General features: G+C 39.7%; 3 protein-coding genes across 3 annotated transcripts; 2 read left to right on the forward strand and 1 right to left on the reverse strand.

Annotated features, from left to right (window-relative positions):
- Positions 1-4,687: 4,687 nt before the first annotated feature.
- LOC110066335 (signal peptide peptidase-like 3) lies at positions 4,688-15,306 on the forward strand. The gene is made up of 14 exons (XM_020773560.2): positions 4,688-4,837; positions 4,956-5,073; positions 5,212-5,289; positions 7,532-7,626; positions 8,251-8,370; positions 8,957-9,041; positions 9,223-9,335; positions 10,015-10,121; positions 10,559-10,630; positions 10,853-10,941; positions 11,522-11,567; positions 12,001-12,130; positions 12,661-12,770; positions 13,355-15,306. Exons 2-14 carry the CDS (start codon positions 5,048-5,050, stop codon positions 13,424-13,426), a joined length of 1,143 nt encoding a protein of 380 aa, XP_020629219.1. The 5' UTR covers positions 4,688-4,837; positions 4,956-5,047; the 3' UTR covers positions 13,427-15,306.
- Positions 15,307-16,701: 1,395 nt separating this feature from the next.
- On the forward strand, positions 16,702-19,800 carry LOC110066739 (uncharacterized). Its single transcript, XM_020773985.2, has 2 exons — positions 16,702-16,970; positions 18,045-19,800. The coding sequence occupies exons 1-2, from the start codon at positions 16,717-16,719 to the stop codon at positions 18,445-18,447; spliced, it is 657 nt and encodes a 218-aa protein (XP_020629644.2). The 5' UTR covers positions 16,702-16,716; the 3' UTR covers positions 18,448-19,800.
- Positions 17,973-21,035, reverse strand: LOC110066750 (zinc finger HIT domain-containing protein 3-like). Its single transcript, XM_020773994.2, has 5 exons — positions 20,845-21,035; positions 20,660-20,691; positions 19,797-19,886; positions 19,109-19,198; positions 17,973-18,935 (listed from the first exon to the last, which is right to left on the reverse strand). The coding sequence occupies exons 1-5, from the start codon at positions 20,937-20,939 to the stop codon at positions 18,760-18,762; spliced, it is 483 nt and encodes a 160-aa protein (XP_020629653.2). The 5' UTR covers positions 20,940-21,035; the 3' UTR covers positions 17,973-18,759.
- Between the last annotated feature and the right edge of the window lie 4 nt (positions 21,036-21,039).

Genomic DNA, 21,039 nt, shown 5'->3' on the forward strand with positions numbered 1-21,039 from the left:
AACGGGACACTGAGAGCCTGAGCTGGTGCCAGCCATCCTCTCGCGACCCACGGGGGTTAGGTTTTAACGTAGACACTCCCCCCCTACAAACAAGGGAGGAACTAGCTAGACTACAGTCAGACCTCTCCACAAAGGCCACCTCGTGGACAGAGTATCGAGAGATGGCAGTAGTTGAGGTAGGGGTGTAATATGACACCTGTTTTTTCGTTTTGTTTTGTTTTGTTTTTTCGGGGATACAACATTTTAATATTTAATAGTGCTTATTGTGGCAAAAAATATCTAACACAATCAAAACATATCAATAAAACAAAACCTAAACAGAAACAGAGACCAACGGTGCCCGGTACGGATTAAAAGAGAGGGAATGTATGGATTATTGCCTCATTGTTTTGTTTCTATTTTTGGCTGATCAGATCTTTTACAGATACTATATATACCTGCAACATTTTGTTTGCATCACTTGCATCATTGTATTTAATGTATGGATTCTCCGCCAGGACCAAAAAAGTAGCCGTTGTAGACGGGGGAGGTGGCCATTGTAGAGAAGTGGCCGCCGGAGGTGGCCGTTGTAGGGAGGTGGTCGTTGTAGGGAGGTGGCCGTTGTAGGGAGGTGGTCGTTGTAGGGAGGTGGTCGTTGTAGGGAGGTGGCCGTTGTAGTGAGGTGGCCGTCGGAGGTGGCCGTTGTAGGGAGGTGGCCGTTGTAGTGAGGTGGCCGTTGTAGTGAGGTGGCCGTCGGAGGTGGCCGTTGTAGGGAGGTGGCCGTTGTAGAGAGGTGGCCGTCGGAGGTGGCCGTTGTAGTGAGGTGGCCGTCGGAGGTGGCCGTTGTAGGGAGGTGGCCGTTGTAGAGAGGTGGTCGTTGTAGGGAGGTGGCCGTCGGAGGTGGCCGTTGTAGGGAGGTGGTCGTTGTAGGGAGGTGGCCGTTGTAGTGAGGTGGCCGTCGGAGGTGGCCGTTGTAGGGAGGTGGCCGTTGTAGGGAGGTGGTCGTTGTAGGGAGGTGGCCATTGTAGGGAGGTGGTCGTTGTAGGGAGGTGGCCGTTGTAGTGAGGTGGTCGTTGTAGGGAGGTGGCCGTTGTAGTGAGGTGGCCGTCGGAGGTGGCCGTTGTAGGGAGGTGGTCGTTGTAGGGAGGTGGCCGTTGTAGTGAGGTGGCCGTCGGAGGTGGCCGTTGTAGTGAGGTGGCCGTCGGAGGTGGCCGTTGTAGTGAGGTGGCCGTCGGAGGTGGCCGTTGTAGGGAGGTGGCCGTTGTAGGGAGGTGGTCGTTGTAGGGAGGTGGCCGTTGTAGGGAGGTGGTCGTTGTAGGGAGGTGGCCGTTGTAGTGAGGTGGTCGTTGTAGGGAGGTGGTCGTTGTAGGGAGGTGGCCGTTGTAGGGAGGTGGTCGTTGTAGGGAGGTGGCCGTTGTAGGGAGGTGGTCGTTGTAGGGAGGTGGCCGTTGTAGTGAGGTGGTCGTTGTAGAGAGGTGGCCGTTGTAGTGAGGTGGCCGTCGGAGGTGGCCGTTGTAGGGAGGTGGTCGTTGTAGGGAGGTGGCTGTTGTAGGGAGGTGGCCGTCGGAGGTGGCCGTTGTAGGGAGGTGGCCGTTGTAGAGAGGTCGCCGTCGTAGGGAGGTGGCCGCTAGTGGAGTCTTACTTGGAGAAAGATGAAATTAAATGGCGTCAATGCCGTAACAACGTCAGTGTGCTATTTTTGGCAGCGAAAATAATTTCTTTTGACTTCAAAATAACTCCCAGTGAAAAGTTCTAATATTACTTGAACTTGAAATGTTCGCTGTACATAAAAATTAAAAATAAAAACCCAGCTAATACAATGAAAATAACTTATTTTCAAAATGAACAGATAGTTTCGTGTATGATAGGCGTTTTCGCTAGAAAGCGGTCAAATTAACTGCAGCAAGATATTTACTTATTATTTTTTATAGTAATCGCTTCACACCGAGAGACTATCGCTTCACACTATAGCTAAATTTAGAACTATTTTAGTTCTTAGGCAAATCAATATTAATGCTATGATATCTATCAGATATATCAGCCTTACATGGAGACACGCCAATCATTGACGTATGGAAAAAGTATATGGAAGCTTTTATTATTCAAAAAAAGACTAGTGTAGGAAATGTTTTGCCATGTCTATGTTTGCACTGAATTAGCGGTTTAGTTCAGAGGGATGAAAATAGGGGAGAAGTTTTTCCTCGCACCAAGCCTCTCTCTCATTATTTCGTTCCGAAAGCCTGGACGAGGCTAGTGGGAAACTATTAAAGGGTGTTCATATGGTCGCGTTAAACTGCCAACGGTCTACGCCTCAGACAGAAGCCTCAGACAATAGCCTTCTGGTCAGTTGGGCGACGAATTATCCTCCATATTTCGGTTGCTAAGGCCTGTGGCTTGCCATGTATATTTGAAGTTCCAAATTTAAATGACGATTCCCTAAATACGTCAATATGCTATTTTTGGCACCGGAAGTTATTTCTTTTGAGCGCCTGTTGGCAGTGAAAAGCTTCTCTGAAACTATTTTACACCAATACAGTTGTTAGCACTTGAACTTGGAATATTCGCTCCATAAATGTATAAAAAAAAACTGTCAAACATCGAATACAATCAAAATAACTTTAAATAAATAGATAGCTTCGGGCATGATAGAGGCTGAAAAAAAAAAAAGAAAAAAAAAGACGTTTGAATGCTCGTGATGTTTTTGACAATCATCGGCGTTCCACGCCAAACGTTGTTCTCTTCTCACGTGCCATTTACGCAAATGAACCATTTTCTCTTGGGCATGTCAATATTAACGCTACGATATCAGCCACACACGAAGAACAGTCAACATGATTGCAGTAAGGAAAAAGTATGTATAGCGGCTTTTGTTATGAAAAGACTAGTATACAAAGCATTTTGCCATGTCTATGTACGTATACGCTGAATTAGACTAGTTCAGGATGAAAACAGTCCACTGAATTTCTTTAAAAATAAGAGCGATTTTCTGTTATCATAAAACTAATTAGGAATTTATAGCCTCAAGTTTAGTACGTTTTTTTTTTTCACTGTACGGCATGCTTCAATCAACTACAGGCATTGATATAACAAACGTAATATAATCACACAATAATATCAGACGAAATAATGACCAAGATGCAAAAGTTTTCAAAATGTGCGCATGTTTGTTCTTCGCACAGACAACAGAAAACAGCAAAGGTACATAGGCTAGTGCTACATAACGCGTGTGTGAAATCCTCTCCTCTGATCTCCCGATCGCACACCTCTCCACTTGTCACGCGATAATATTACCTGCTACGCAGGAAGTGACGAAAGCGCTGACTCACGGCTTGTGTTTTACGCTACACGCTTCCTTATTTCGTCAATGACCGTCACTTCTCGACCACTCAATGAAGGGAGAATTTCTCGATATTCCTAAACATAGAAATGACAACAGTAAGCAGTTAAGTGGATGTTCAATAACCATGGTACCACTTCTCTTACTCAATATCACGGCGCAACGCCTTGTGGTGAGAACTATCTCACGTGAAGTTGTAATGCATCGGTCATTTATGTGAAATACCTGTAAATTAGTTGGCGTGTCATTTTACATTTCATACAATGTCACACCTCCTAGCTAAGCGTCTTACGCAATAAATTTCTATTGTATTGAATTGTAGTCAATTCCAGGTGTTCCTATCCTTTCCGGGCAATAGTGGGGTATTTTCCCACACTGTCCACCTGGGGAGGGGGGGGGGGGTCGGACATTAGCCTTCCACCCCCACAAAAGTATCTAGGGGCATTTGACCATCTCGCTTTTCCCACCTTACAGTAGCATCATGACCAATTCATTGGAAAATACGATAGGTTTCTTATTCGCCATTTCAAAATCCCCCGTAATGAACCTTGTTTGCCCCCTAAAATTTTGCATAAGCATTGTCTTCAGTTTTTCTTGGGACCACTGTAATACCCAGGAGAAATGGGAAACAAAGGTTATGAAGAATTTTGGGGGGCAAACAAGGCGTATTATGGAGGATGTGGAAATGGCGAATTGAATAAGTCTAGATATAGGACCTGACAAATGAGATTAAACTCTACAGATGGGGGCGCGTTCTGTCTGTTCTATTGCTCTCCGAAGCTTTTATCTGCCGAAACAGATTCCGGCCTCCTCAACCGGAAAGTTGACCTTTGTTTTAGAAAAGTGCTTTTCCAGCCGAAAAGCCTATTTTCACACTTCATTGCGTTCTTTAGCTTTTTAAGACTTTTTTGCCCGTAACTTAAAAAATCACTCAGGTCGGCAGCTACTACCTGGGGTGACAAACGCTGATTCGTGGATCGCTAATGGTTATTGTGTAAGGCTAAACCACAAGATATCTTTTCAAGTTCTTTAATAAATTCATAATTAAACAATAGATTGGCAAATGGCTGGGAATAAAGCTCCTCAATATCAAGTAAATCCCTTGGAACTTTTTGTGTTGTTTTATTTTTATGAATCTCCTTTTTTCACACCTACCTCCACGTTGTCTTTTTACCGATAAAACAAGAAAAGAGCATGACATATTGTCTCTCTTGTGATATATTGTTGCCATGGCCTTTTTCCTTCGTTTGGAAAAGAGAACAAAGCACAATATCTAAATGAAAGAGTATTTTATTCTCTTTTCAGTGGACAATAGATTTTCCATATCCCCAAAGGGGACTGGAGCCGGATTACCCGACCTCCTTTGCAATACTCAATAAATAACAACACCAGAAGAAATATCTCATCTCACTTCATGCCAGGTCTTGTTGTGGGGTTAAAAAAAGGCCTTGAACGCAGATATTGAAGTGTGAGAAACACCCTTCTTGAAACTGCAGTGTGGAAATAAGCTCTTCGCCAAGGGTAAACAATCATTTTTGCGGTAAATTCATCGTTTATTCAATGCCGAATGTTTGACGGACCCTGGCATTGGGCGATCGATCTTGTGAGGAAAGCTAACATGTCTCTTTCATGCGACCAGTCTTTCAGATCGACTCTTCGAAGGGTTAGTGAGAACACGGTGGAAGCCTTTCTCCGCAAGCGATGAACAGCTGAATTTCCCGTGAAGCTAACATGGAGCAAATAGAAGAGCCACAATGGTACGATCTTAAAATGTGATACTGTATTTGATGTGGGTGAATTGAAATTCTGTGACCTTCAAACAATACAACAATAAATTCCTCCAACGCTGTTCACACGTGTGTCTGGTTCCATCGTAAATTTTGTTTCTTTTCCAGGATCTACTCGTTTGCTGACAGTTCCAGATTGCTGACCATTGTTATTTCAATTTTCCTGATCGTGTACGGCAGCTTCAGGTGTGTTTTTCTTTCGATTTCCTTTGATGAACGTGCATGAGCTTTCTGATGTGCGTGACCTGTTTTTGTCTCCAAAAGACACGCTCTAGGTTGTTTTACAGAATGTGACCAGCTAAATGAAACCGGATCTAAAATGTGTTAGAGATTGCATTCTAAGTTAAAACTATCATTGTTCCCCGAAAGGAGAACTGATTTTCTGTTTTCAATATTTTATTGAATCATAATTGACATTCGATTCCATCGTCGTTGGCAATTTCAATATTTTTCTGCGATTAGTCCTATAGAGCCTTTTGCTTTTTGATTTATTTTCATGCAACGAAATATGAGTTACATAATAAACCTGAATTTTCGATATTATCAGTTTTCATCTACAATCGCCAATGTCAGTTTCGTGCAGTATTGTCTTTAATTTTAACATTAGCATCTAATATACATGTAAAATACAGCATAACTGATTGAACGAAAAAATTCCCCTTTAAGCCTGATGAATTTTTTATGACTTGTGAGCAAGGTAAGTTGTAAGCTCCTCCTGACATGGATCTCCATCTATCCAAGTACAAGTTTCTTTTTGTACTAGTAACATAACAGAATATTAAATATTGTCCAACACTTATCTCAGGTGGCAAACAATTATGTCCTCACACCAGCTCAGGATGTTTCTTTGTAAATTATTTCTTTATGAGGGGTGTTCAAATAATGGAATCTCAGTAGTTTTCTTTATATTCAATATTCGTTGAGCACAAGTCATTGCAGCAAAGCGATATTCACAAATCAGTTTCTCTGCTGAAGGTGTAGGTCCCCTCACAACATCTGTGAGGGATGTTATCAGAAGGTGTTACAGCAATGCAATAAGAGCTGTAACACATGGTAAAGAAGTCCTGCTGTCCATATGTCCAGCTCCTTGTTATGTGTGAGTGTTGTCTTCTGTCAGAAATACAATGGTTCACCTTGAGGAATTTATAATTTGAATGAAACCTGGATGTAAATTCATTTGATGTTTTTTTTTTGAAGTCAGATGTTTGATTTAAGTTTCTTACTACTGTTTTTTTTTGGGACTCAGTTGCACATGGTAGGATTGTCTACCAGACATCAAGGGTTAGGTTTTAGTAACGTGGGCGAAAATAATGCAATTGCTGTACATGTAAGCCTAAGAAGAAACAAAAGCAGTAGCTCCAGTACTTAAGTCGCATTAAACAACTTTGGTTTACGTATCGATAATTTCAAACTGCTTTTGAACATGTATGTAAGCCTAGCTAGGACCTTTAAAATATGACAAAAAAGGGTAATAAACAACCAATAAAAGAGTTCTATTTTACTCTAACTTGCTTTCTAGCATGCAATTTGTGGCATCAGATGAGCATGTACAATAAGTGGCACTTAGTTCAATTCTTGCACAAGGTTGTGAAAGCCTTCTTTGATCCAAAATTGCTCGAAAACCTACAATACATCTATGAGGAAATTTTCACAATTTTTTTGAGGGGGTGAATTGCATTATAGCCAAAGTGTTTGAAACAAGATTTTGAGCTATTTTTGAAAATTATAAGCAAAATTTCACATAATTTTGGTTTGCAAACAATCTGTTGTACAGAATGTTATTTTACTTTGCAGTAATGCTTAATCAGAGCCAGTTTATAATTCCTCAAATTGAGAGGTGGGGTCATCATGTGAAGCTTTTGAGAAAAACATCATTAATTAAAACCTACTAGTGCCCGGTCCTCAGGCACACAATCCTTCATTTTGGCCATTTATTGACAACAGTAATTTGACAAAGCAAAAACATCTTCAGTTGGTACATTTTTCAAAAGGGTTTTAAGGTATGCTCAGATTATACTCCATTAAAACTGGAGTAAGCCGTCTTAAATTAAACCTACAATCGTGGTCAAATTTGTTGGCGGTTGTGGAGAGAGAATAATGTTTTTCAGTCACGCATAACATAATCGCTCTCCTACACCCCCTTCCTCCCATTCAGTGTTGATCTCTGTGGGCTTTACTGGTGGTATTTCAATTGCACTGGTCCATGGCAACATTGTGTGAGGGAAGGGAGGGCTCAAAACCTAACTTAAAAGAAAATTATTGAATATTTTGTAACACCTAGTGATAAGAAATTGGCTTTTTTTCACAACACCTTCTTTTGACTGGGATTGTATTTCTAATAAGATTTCATTGACAGTGATTCAAATTTGTCAAATGGGCAAAACAGTATACATTAAAATAATTTATATTGTGTTTTTTGTTACTTCAGGGCCTTAGGATTGGATGCAACATTTAGTGGGTCAGAAGATCCAGATGAAGAGCAGACAAACCAAAATGATTCGCCTTTTGCGAGACTAATGGATGGTAACTAAAAATTTGATTTATCATGAGATACTTACAGAATTGTATATTTTAATGTTGGTTAATACTTTTTTCTTATGCCGCATATTAATCCCACAATTGAATCTTAACTTACCTTAGATTAACACAATTAGAAGCAAGCAGAGTTATTTGATATGACTAAATTTACATCTCCTGTGACATTTGCATTGAAGAAGGCAGACGTTTCTGCAGAAGCATGTCTGTTAAATTGAAAATCATTTTTTTTATAAATGCATCTAACAAAGAGTCTTATTGTAACTTTGAATCCTGCTGTCCAGATATTGTACCTGTAGATGTGGACTTGGCTTTTTTTCATCATTGTGTTCTGAAAATTACAAATACAGTGGAACCTTGTTGATTTGGTCACCATTGGTCCGTAACAATTTGGCCACAGTAATGGGGTGGCCATATTTAAGGATTTCATTAAATAAGAAAATGACTGACTGAGCTTTTGTTTGGGCCAGAATTAAGTAGCCACGTAGAGGAGGTGGCTGTATTATTGGGGGTGGCCATAAGGCGGGGTTCCACTGTATGGAATTGAAGCATTTTGCAACCTAGAGTGATTTTGTTTTGTTTAATTGATTTCTTTCCCTATAATTTGTTTAGGGTTTCAAACCATCAACACAGCTCAAGCTGTGTTTCTTCCTGTTGGTGCCTCATTCTCACTCCTAGTGATGTTCTTCTTCTTTGATACACTTCAGTTTTTCTTTGCACTTTGTACTGCTGGTGAGTGAAATCATTCTAATTAATTATTTTTTTTTTTGTATCTAAACTGACAGAATACCAAAGGATGAAGGCCTTGTTAGTATTCTATCCCAGAAGAGTACACTGTTCATGTAGTAGTGTGTGGATCTGGGTTACACGCTTTCATGATCACTGATGACCTGTCAGACTTTTCAAGATCACAAAGTGAAGAAAAAGAAAAATCCTGACCATCAGCAACTGTGCTGCAGCAAATGTTAAAAAGCAAACTGAAATAAAATAATGTTTTAGTTAATAATATTTAACACTGCAATCACTTTTCAAGAAAGCTTAGAAATTCTCATGCTAGAGTCGGCTAGCTACCCCAGAAAGTTTCTTCTTTAGAATCATATAACCAATCCCATGTTTTATGTACCATGCTAGGGAAAGGTGGAGCCTACCTAAAATACTTAAACATTGCACCAGAGATGCTGAAAATCCTCAGATAATATTATATTTTCCCCTGGTTTCTTTACCACAAAGGCATTTATTTAAACAGCTTTATTTGTATTTTAAATCTGGCATTATTATTTTACACAAGACTAAAAAACATAATTTGATTGTGTTTCAGTTTTAGCTATGGTGGCTTTCTCTTTTGTTCTCCTACCCATTTGCCAGTTTCTTACAAGACCTTGCTTTAGTAGTAATAATCAAAAGTGAGTATGGACATTGTATTTTCTGTGGTGCCATCATATTAACAGTGTGGAATTTTTGCAGCTGAATCTTTGATCTGTTTCTCCCAAGAGTGAATTGATTATGCATGCATGTGTGCAAAAAGAAAGACTGTTTGCAGTTAAGGCTGGTGTTTGGTAATTATTATTTTCAACTTCACCACAGAATCAACTTAGGCTTCTGTGGCCGATTCACACCAGCAGAGGCCATGTCACTTGTATGTTCAGCAGCATTAGTTATGGTTTGGATTGTCACTGGACACTGGGTGCTGATGGATGGTATGTTTATGCAATATAGCTAACTGAAACCTACAGCACAAATTGTCCTGCTAACTCCTGCCTCCCCCCCTCCCCCCCAAAAATGACTAATCTAGTCAGAAGGTCTAAGAGCACAATATGGAGGCGGCATGGCAGAGTGGTTAGGGCCCCTGCCTTGACATCCAGAGGTCGTGGGTTCAGGTTCTGCTCTCACCACTAAGCTGGAGTTGTTTAGGCCTGGTAGACCCTATAGTAGTTCAACTCCTTGGTCAGGCTTGTAAATTAGCCAACTGGTCTGCCTTCCACTGGTTGGGATTTTCAAGCCTAGAATAATTTGAAATATTTTTTTCTTTCAGTTTAAGTGGCATGCATATGAACTAGCTAGTTGGAGCTAAGCACATCAACCACTATAAACATTCAACAACAACAACAATGCCACTTGACAATGGCTACACTGTAGTCTTGCTCATGATCAACTTTAAAATGACAGTAATTAAACATCTCAAACCCCACCGTGCCACACTGAGCCTTTTATCTTGCCATTGCAGCTCGCATACTCTCCCCCCTCTTAATAAGGACTTTGTATCAGCCTACTGCAATAAGGATGGCTTGTGAACCACCTGTAGACTGTTAAATATATGTATTTATTGTACACACAAATCAGTACGAGATATAATAATTTTCTGTATTTATCTTTCAGCCCTAGCTATGGGACTGTGTATTTCCATGATTGCCTATATCCGTTTACCAAGCCTTAAAGTCTCAACTTTGCTGTTAATTGGCCTTTTAGTGTATGATGTGTTTTGGGTAAGTAAACGTGTTTTTATAGCAAAAATAATCTGGTTTTAAAAATACATTATCATGTTTAAACAGTGCATAGCCACATGTGTACCTGACAATTACTTCAATCACCAATGATGTCATAATGAAATTTTGTTAGTCTCTTGTTTTTGAGGCCTCGGACCTGTGAGAAATAATATACATATATGTTTGATGGAGAAGTCATGAGAAGAGAAAACTGACTTCCTTCCTCCTCCAGTTGCCTGTCATTGTTGTGTTTTTCCCGCAAGCTGCAAGTCTGAGATAGGCTAGACTATTGTAAATGTTATAATTGCAGTCAATCTGGTGAATATTTACAGCAAAGTTGATTGAAGATGTAATTGCAGTTCCTAGCGCGAGTATAAATGATTTGCTTCTTGAGTTGCCATGATGTACTAAAGGGTGTGTTACTAATGACATTGTAGGTATTCTTTTCAAGTTACATATTTAAAGCTAATGTTATGGTTCAAGTGGCCACACAGCAAGCATCTAACCCTGTAAGTATATTGGTCTGGACAGGTATTTGACATATATGTTAAAACAAACTGAGGGATTATAAAAGCATTGCCCAAACTAGGTCATTTGTCGCACTTGAGGTTAGTTTATTTTGAGAAGTGAAGTGTTTTTTGTAGCAACTCTTTGTTATTGTGTGAACTATTTTGCTCAACCACATGTGGAATTCACTCCCTGATTTCTGTAAATTGTATTATGTTTTTCAGGTCTCGATTATGGCAAATAAATTGAAAATGAATTCCATGGGAAATATCTCTCCTCAAATATCTCTTCCAGGAAAATTGGTTTTTCCAAGGTGAGTACATTGTGATTATGTTACATTTGGCAATGAATAACATGTCTACATGTAGCTCCGTTACAAGTGGTAAATATTAAGTATAAATTATTATGTGGAGTTAGAGGTTGATTCCAAACCAGAGACCATCACTCGTGGTCTTTATATGAATCATTGGCATCTTAGAATTTAAGTAAGTTGTGGGTAGAAGATGTAGCCTTTGTTCTTCTGTAGAACATCTCCACCTCTGGATAGACCTCTATGTCACTCAGTGACTAAGAGTCAAAGGGAAGATAGTAAGAGCAATCTCTCTTTTACAGACACACTAAGATTTTTCAAATGTATAGAACAAAGCAGCTGATAATTCTTCTGATCCTTGAGGAATTAAGTGTTCCTGATAGATCTATAGAAGATTGATTGTTGATTTTGGTACAAAAAGATAAGAATGGATCCATAGAGTTCACAAAGTTGTAGTATGAGTACCTTTTACTCTCAAAGATTACTGTCTGACAGTGACTGATCACATCTCCCTAACCGTCAAGTTAGCTCTCGAGTCACTATTGATAATAATGTCTGATTTTAAATGACAATTTGTTTTCAGCATGCAAGACAGAGGCAGATTTTCTATGTTAGGGCTTGGAGATATAGTGAGTATATGCCATCATCATTGTCTGTTTGTCATCACTGCACATGTCTACAACTCTATTCTTATTAAAATCGTACAAACAGATATCTTACTCTTGCTCCATTGGATACTGCTTCCAAGATCAACTAAAAGTAGAATCTTCTTGAAATCTTGAATTCTCTGCATTTGTAGTAGCACTGGCCCTCTACTCACTGTGTGACAGAGAGAGGGCCATTACTGGACTATAGCATGAAGAGAATTCATAATATTATATTTTTCAAGTTGAAGGATTTTTTTCACATTTTGAAATCTGAATTGTTCTCAGTTGGGGTACCTTCTCAACCCTAGGTCTCTCTCTCCCTGCTCTTGGGGGCAGGGAGATGGAGACCCTGGGAACGAGGTCGTACCCCTTCATGTTCTCACTGTTATGAATTATCCTGTTTCTTTTCTTGTAGGTCATGCCAGGACTTCTCCTATGTTTTGTTCTGAGATACGATAGGTACAAGAAACAAGCAGCAGTAGCAGCTGATACTGAACAATCCAAGATAACTTATTTTCATTGCTCTCTTATTGGATATATTGTAGGTGAGTTGCATCTCATATTTGATTCAGATGTCAAATCATTATGTAAGTCCCTCATAACCAAAAATGTTTTTGTTCAAGTATGATGGAATTGGTCCAAACCTTTGATTGCATTAGGTTTTTTCACTGGTGACCCAGTGGTTTCTCTAACCATCCTTACTTAATGGCAACCGAAAATCGTACTGCTCAATTACGAGTCTAAGAGCTCTAATGTTGAACACCAGAACTTTAATGGGAGCCATATGGAGAGAAATAGGCCATTTCCGATTTACCTTGTGCCTCTGTTTCAAAACGAGTCTTCATGCCAAACCTTTCGTATGAAAATGAGTTTGATTTGCATGAAAATGAACCTGTAGGCGGAAGTCATATGAATGGTTTCGCACGAAGACTCGTTTTAACACAGAGGCAAAAGGCAACTTGGAAATGACCCATTCCACAGGTCCCTTGCACAAGTAGATTCTGCAGGTCGCCTCTGGCACTACATTAGCTGCAAGTTCTTGTGTTTGATTGTTTGTTTCCTTCCTGTCAATCAGGATTAGTGACAGCCACTGTTGCATCCGAGGTGTACAAAGCCGCCCAACCAGCGCTACTGTACCTTGTACCGTTTACGCTTCTACCCATCCTAGTCATGGCTTATTTGAAGGTATAGTCCTTGTCTTGTGTTATTACGTCTTACCATTTACTTCGTCACGCGCTGTTTATGTCACGTAACGTGACAAGGTTGCGTGATATTTAGATTTAATTTAAGAAGTGCACGGTTATTTTATACAAGATTAAAAAACATTTGCCTGTTGTATTTTGGCGCAAAATGTATTGGTTAAAGTTAATTTCCCAGCCTCCTGGGTGATTAGTCAAGAAAGAGTGTCTTCACACTTCACATACAATATCGTACAATGGAAACCTGGGACTAGAAAGTGTTCTCTCAAGATGTCAATTTAGGGTGCGTTCCTTTGGGACGATCTGGATCAGGATCAGTGATCCAAGATCACTCGGATCATAGTGCATCAAAGGAACCAACGAATCCGTGACCAGAGTGGATTCGTTGGTTCCTTTGATGCACCATGATCTGAGTGATCTTGGATCACTGATCCGGATCCGGATCCGGATCGCCCCAAAGGAACGCACCCTTAGTTTCCTGTGGGCGCTAAATGAGAAGACGAAAAGTGAAGATAGCGCTTCTCCCTGCAGAGAAACTAGAAAGTCTAAAATGCTCTTTTGTTTCTGTAGGGTGATTTACGAAAAATGTGGCAAGATCCCTTTGTAGCGGCTGGTGCTAAATTGAAGTTTTTGGATGTATGACACAGCAAAAAGGACAACGTTAAATCTCCAACAAACAAGATTCAAAAAGTGGGAAATATTGATTTTGAAGTCCTGTCGTCTTTTTGTGGACCATTTGTTACGGTCAATGGTTCCTGACTCGCCTCGGACATAACATGAAGTCGCTCAATGAGGGTCCTCTATGGGTTAAGCATTGGACGGTGGTTGCAATGTATGACATTGGGTGAATGAAACGAAAACAAGGAATGGGAACACGGGTTTTGAAGGATGGAATTATATAGAAGAACGGGAACATAGTTTCAGTTAAATAACCATGAACAACTGTTTGGGTCTAATGCTTAGTCACACAAGACTCTGCGTTTTTAGCTACCGTTCTAGAGGTTCGGTTATATAACGTTGAGGAGCTAAGCGAAATAAAATAACGGGCGAAGGTTAGACGGAAAGACGCCGGTTCTTTCGCCTCTTCGCCATCGTTTCGCCTACCGTTTCTTGCGCTTTTTCCCAGTTCCTTATTCCAGTCGGCCAAACCCCTCTCGCTTTAACCGGACGTCTCGAGTGGACAGCCTAGAAGTGAGCTAGGTTTAGCTTGTTTTCGGGAGTTCACTGAGGTGGTTAAACAATAATTGATAAACCACCTCAGTGAACGCCCGAAACGCATAATTATTATGCGTTCGTTTTAGTAGTGATAACTGCAATGTAACCTCTTTTCAAACATTCGTTTTTCAGACTAGATCGAATTGACATGTTTTCATCAGCGTTATTCTTTTCTAGGCCCCGTGCAAAGTACACTAGAGAAATTTTGAAAACGGCGTTTTCGTTTTGAAAACGCATCAAATTTGTCCATCCACTCTACACCAAAGGACTAGTGTTTGAGGAAGCCTCGGGCAGGGATATCACAAGATTAACACTACGACATCGTTTTTGAAAAGCTCCGTTTTCAAAATGTTTCCATCCACACTAAAACCCAAAGCCGGCGTTTTCAAATTCCTCCAGTTTGGACAGCGTTATCAAGAAGCTTCGTTTTCGTGACGGATTAGTGTGGACAGTATGCCTAACCGTAGAAATAAGGCTGGCGTTTCCAAATTTCTCCACCGTAGTGTGGACGGGGCCTAAGGCTTTTTCTTTACACATTCGCAGATATATTTATAATGACCTCAACTTTTCTAAACTCTTTTATGGCTATGTATGAAATATCTTGTATATTTTAAAATTGACTGCAACCTTGCCAAACTAACTAATAATGACCTCAACTATTAAACAATGGACTCTTTTCAAATGAACATAATATGAATTACAAAGTAGTTTGCTTTAAAAGTTTTGTTTAATTACTATTCTGTTCCTCAATGATGCTTGATTAATTCTTTTCTGTTTGTTCATGTTTTAAGAGCCTTTTTGGCAGTTAAAGGCAACGCCTTTGATTATTGCGTGACGTATAAGAAGCATTGCGTGACAAATGCAAATAACGGCTGCAGAAGCTATAGACGTTTTCAACTTGTAAATAACTAGATGGTATTTATTTAATAGGCGAGAAGAATTTTTATGCAAGAAAGTTTTTGATTTAAGGGCATCTGGATGGGGGCCGTTTTCTTGAAGATCCCGAAAACCTTTCGCACCCAGAAACTGAGCCATAGCAAAAACTCAAACCATATGATTTCAGAGCTTTTTTATTCACATATTCTTAATATGAACAGAGGTTCTCTTCAGACAAGAAATTCCAGGCGTGCACACCTCTCTGTTTTTAGACACAGATTAACTAAAAATGGCTTTGCAGGCCCGAAAGGTTTCCGGGACTTTCGAGAAACGTGCCCCTGGGCGGGTTTTGAAACAGTTTAGGAGACAGTTTTAGCATCTTATAAGAATCACATCTATAAATCAAATACAGAGTGCATAAAGATCAAGAATAGTTGTTTTTGTTGTTAGGGTGTGACTTCTGTTTGCAAGCCGATTTCTGAGCGTGCTGATGCATAACGTCCTTCTCTTGCTGTGCTGCAGGCCTCACTGTGTAGAAGCCTCGTCCGATAATTTGCAGGTGTTAAAACCGCCACTGAAAGACAACTTCAAACGTTTACAAAAATAGTTTATCTTTTTTACGATGAAGACAGGAAAAGAAAGAAAATGCTACGATTTGGTGCCAAAAAGAGGGGATTAAAAGCCCCTCCCCCAGGGAGGAGGGGCTCCCTCGTGAAATGGTCGGAGATACTCCTTGTTTCGCGCAGGGGTGTGTATCACGGAATTTTGGTCTCAGGGTGTTGAGTACGAAACGCCAGTGACGTCCAGCTATATTTCAGGATTGCACTCGAAGATATGGCTGGTTTGCAGTGTCATGCCAATAAAAATCGTAAGCATTCACTAAATTAAGTCAAGAAGCTGGGATATGAAAGATGATTGATATATAAACAACTTTGCCAAGATTTAGGTCTGTGCGGTTTTTCATTCGCGTGTTCGGAAAAGTATTTCACTCAAATTTATAGAGCTTTGTATGGAGTCACCACGTTTTGTGCCCCTTGGAGGGACACAAACATGGCGGCCGTAAAGTAACAGAAACATCTCTCATTGAGTTTTGCCATTGAAACGAAAAGTTATTACTACTCTAGAACTCCGACACATTGGCATTAATACTTCTTCTAGAGCTAGACCTGTTTAGTTGGCGAGAACTTGAGCAATAACTCATCTTTTGCAGGGATCTAGGGGAGGGTGCAGGGGTGCGCCACCCCCCTGCGATGAAGCCTTCTTCTTCGTATGTCGTTTTTAAAATCTGTTTACCTCACCAGCAAGTTACAGCATTCCCGGGTGGTGCACCCCTCCTAGAAAAATTCTGGATCCGCCCCTGTTTTGACTTACTCCAGAGCCTTATCGAGCCGCCATTTTGATGTCACGCAACGCACAAACTTGGAAATTCAGGCGTAATGAAGAACCCGGTCTTCAAATTATTAGAGGGTCTAACATCTGATGAAACTAAAACTTCAGAAGGATTTGTAATTTCGTATTTTGGAAAATGATGATGTCACATGAAAACCGGCAATAGCAACAAAAAAAAAAAAAAAAAAAAAAAAAAAAATTCTGTTATGTTTAGGGGTCAGATCTGAAGCTTCAGTCACGCCCAAATTGATCTCCTTTAGGGTTTAGTAATTCAAATATTTCAACGAGCATCCCCGATCTTTTTTACATAGGAGCACCTCCATAGTTCCCGGGATCAAAAGGATCAATTAGGCCATAATACAGGGTAGCCTGAGTTGTCAGTCGCCTGACATTTCGCGGAACCAAACGATCAAAATGCAGGCATAGCTGTTTAGCCAAAATCTCTTTCATGGATGCTTTCATGTCACGTGGTTACACTGCGTAGAAACCAAAGTATGCCGTCACGCAATCCATTGCCTCGCAAAATGGCGTTCAAGATCATTTTCTGGTCCTGTTTGTTGGCTGTACTTGCATACTTAACCTATCAAGAGCTTACAGTTGTCAAGGACAGCTACTCGATGCAAATCGAAATACCTGCAAAGCGGTCTGATGTCTTTCGCGTGTTGGCTGATCCCGAATTGTTTCCGCTGAAGATACATCCATTGTGGTACGTCACACGAGCAAGTGAACTCGATAATTCCAGGGTGCAGGGTTGACAGTTTAAGTAATAAAAGCGCTGTTGAAAAACCTTAATTTCTCACCTTCTTTGTATCATGAAGGGATTCAACGAGGATTTTTCGTCCCTAAATCGCCGGGAAAAATCTAAAGTTGTCATCAGGCAAAAATTTAAAATTCTAAATTCAGTCTCATCAGATCTAAGATCGTCTAAGAACTTGACGTTCTACAGTGTTTTAGTTCGACATTCTTCTTCGTTTAGTAACATGGAGCACGTTTGAATTTCCAAACTTTGCATTGCTAGCCCCGCTGGCGCGCTTACATTGGCAAGTTTGGCTTCCCATATTTTCGTGACTTTGAAAAGGATTCTTATCAAACTTTGCATATGTACAGAATTCGACATGGTAAATTGATCTATGGAGGTTTTTTGGTTTATTTGAGAAATACGAAAAAATGCTGATAATCAGTGACCTCTGTTAAAAGGTCCACTGTTGTCAGTTACATTGCATTAGGGACCGTAATTTTTTGAAGGTCAGAGCACGGGGGGGGGGGGGGGTGGGGGGGGGGGGGAGGTGTTGAGCAATTTTCTGGGGCATTCAATTTTTTTCTCATCTTTAGGTTGTGTATGATTATAATAGACCTAGGCAAGGCTGCCAGGAATTACAGCGCTTGTATGGGAATCCGATGGCAAATAACTTTGTGCAAAATCGAATTTTACACAATTCGTGAATCGTAATGTTCAAAATACTAAGTTTGAAGGATGTAGCTTGGCTAGAAGATGCTCAGTTAATTTTTCTAATTTTCCATACATTTGTCTGTAAATTTGGCTGAGTAGAAGTGGAGTCGCGAAAAAAAAAAATTATATCTAAAACTTCACTATATTGGTCCTAACCTTCTTTCATTCTTAACCTACTGCAGATCATAATAGACATGAGTGCAAGCTGTGGTGATTGTCTGTTGTCACTTTTTTTTTCAGAAATTTTATAAAGACAAATGAGGAGAGAGAGAGAGCTTTATTTTCTAGGCTAGTATTAAAAATTAATTCACATTTTTTTTAAAATTTTAGTGTTGGTGTTAGCAGTATTACCAGGTCTCCAGAACAAGATGGCTCAAAGGCATTGCAGTTTATCAACCATGAAAGGGTTCCATTATTGCCACTCTTAAACATCAACCAAATGATTACTTTTCAAGTGAATTTGACAGTGATAGAGGAAAATGCTATCATCCAGAACAAAGCAAACCTCATGGGTGGAATTTTACAGCTTAAACAGCATTGGTATGTAGCTGATTCAAAGAATGGCAGTGGAGATGAAACATTATTAAAACATCATTTTGAATTTACTACCGTTCGTATTTTATCAAGATTTGTGAAGAGAATGTCACTTGTTGTGCACAATAACATGTTGAGAAATATCAGGCAATACTTTGTAGAAACATCACAGGGACCTAATGATAACATTAGTACATAGCATCAGGGATTCAACCACGTTATAAGTACTCTTTCGTGATGATCACAGGAAACTGGTACCAGTCAGGCTGCTGTAAGACTCAACATACCAGGAACATTTACAATGAGATGGCAACAAAACCACATTAATAATTGAAAGTTTACATCATGTAACATGAACTGTACTTCCTTAGTATCTCATGTAAGTTCTAATTAAAAATGATGGTCTCCTTCATGTTTTTGTAAAATTGCACTTGTATCACTAATGACATGTGTGGAATGAAGGCGGGTTTGTTTCTTTCACTCAGACAAGTCACATGCCTCAGTGCACCTTTTAACTTTCATCTTGTGGTTCTACAATTCTTAAACATTCATCTGCAAACTCTGTGAAAATGGGGATTTGCATGGCCTGACTGAGAAGCTTCCCAGGGTCTTCTGAAGAATCAATTTCTCTGATCATTTCCCTTAAGTGTCTGTTGTGTAGCATGCTGTGTAATTCTTGTGAATGACCTGAGAAAGAAAAGAATCAAATTTCTTTAAATATCTGTCATAAAGTTTGGAGTTTTATGTATTTACTTATGACAAGGCCATGTACTTCTTGCTTGACTCAGTAAGTGAGGGCATAATCAATTATAACCTTTAATATTAGTAATAAACTCAATTATGTAATGTTGAATATATACCCAGCTTTTCAAGAATATTTCTGCTGATTCTGTCATCATTGTCTGAATCGTCATCTGAACAACTGTCTGTAACTTCACCCTCCTCAGTTTCTAGAAAGTAATGAATAGTTGGTTTCAACTCCAGATGTAAATACCTATATAAATACAGTTAACTCATCATAGATTTGTGTGATTTAGTTTTGAGAAAAGCATTTATTTATATTTTTCAGCTTGAAAGCAATATTATTGTTTCATGACAAGTTGTCTGCTGCATGCATAGTTGTATAACTATTTGCCCCTGCTGTTAAAAATCTAATTTTATTGTTCTTATTGATAATTATAATATTTAGAGAATTAGTGGTGTGATCTCAGCTAATAAAATTATAGACCATGTTTTACCTTTTCCTTAGTTTAACCTGTTTGGGAAATGATTAGTGGAGTAATGATTAATACAATTCTCGATTAATCACGATTATGACCGATCGGTTCAATTTACGATTCTTTGATTCCATGTTTCACTTTTGGTTCGATTTTTTGCATACCTTTCCCAGAGTGCCCTCAGCGAGTTATTATATTGTGAAATCAGAATCCAGAACTCTTTAAAATGTGTGTTTTTGATTGACGAATAAAGACTGATTTTTAGCAAGATGTAAACTTAAGTATTGTTATAATAATTGTTTCATTAAAGTGATGGAAACAATTTGGAAACCTTGCACTGAGTGAGATATAGCTCTTGTCCTTCTCTCATTTTCCTCTTTTTCTTCTTTTCTTCTATTTGTTTCTTTTTCACACATGTCACCTACAATGGCACAATACAGACAAATCAGGCTTAAGTACAAGTATGGTGGGAAGTCAATATTCCTGGGCCACTATAGAGTAACCATGAAGGCCTGCTGTGGATCAACCAGTCAGATCATGTGTGCTAAAGGTATCCACCGTTTAGTATTGATCGATTCCCTCCATCGACCCTTGATCAACACTCAATCAACATCCTGATTGACACCACATCAACATCTCAATCGATGTTCAGTCGACACTACATGCAGATTGACACCTGATCAACATCTTTACCAACACTTCATTGACAGTTGGTAGTTCGCAGAGTGTCAACCAACTCATGTGTATTGATTGACACTCGATGGTGTGCCTGCGAAAATTTCTCGACTCTCGACTGACTGATGCCTTTAGTACACATCATCTGATCTACCTTGAAATACCCTGGCTAACTGGGACCCTGGTGAAGCAGCTGGGAAATCATCCCATAAGTGGATATGAATGATAACAGAAACAGGAGAGAATGTCCACATACTACATGTATGTATGAGACAGAAAAGGTTGTGTAAGTGACAACCCAAGAAGCCAGTCAGATAATTTTGGGAGTGAAAGTCTGACCACAAGCTAGTGTGATGTACAGTAGCACCAACAAGTTTACTATACCGTCAGACGTCAAGAAGTTATCAAAAGAGCTATCATGGAAGCTTTGGATTGCTTTGCATTGCATTGCATCACTTCCTTTTGCAGGCCCAAACATCATTTACTAACTATTTTAAACCCAGAGATACCTTTTCTTACCTTTATGTGTCTTGAAACAGGAAAGAGAGCAACTATAAAATAGAGGAGACCATAATTAACCGAAGCTTAGTGTAAAGTAAACCTTGATGCCAGCCTCTAAGCTGACAGCTGGCTGCAGATGAGCCGCTTCAAAGAGACGATTCAATGTGGAATTTGGAAATTTAACACACTGATGTAGCACTTACTATTTCATTCTGCACGATGGACATTTGTACTTATGGCAGGCATCTTTACAGACTTCACAACTGTTTGGTTGCTGGTCTAATTCTTTCTTCCTCATAGCAAAGTTTGAACGAGTTTGAGTTTGAACCACGTTGTTTTGAGAGTTGTACAACTTGTACCCAGACTTCCAAGTTTCTCCTTCTCGAAATTCCACAGAA

Source organism: Orbicella faveolata, unplaced genomic scaffold, assembly GCF_042242905.1.
Source record: "Orbicella faveolata isolate gen_17 unplaced genomic scaffold, um_ofav_v1 contig_47, whole genome shotgun sequence".
In the NCBI taxonomy this organism is placed as follows: domain Eukaryota; kingdom Metazoa; phylum Cnidaria; class Anthozoa; order Scleractinia; family Merulinidae; genus Orbicella; species Orbicella faveolata.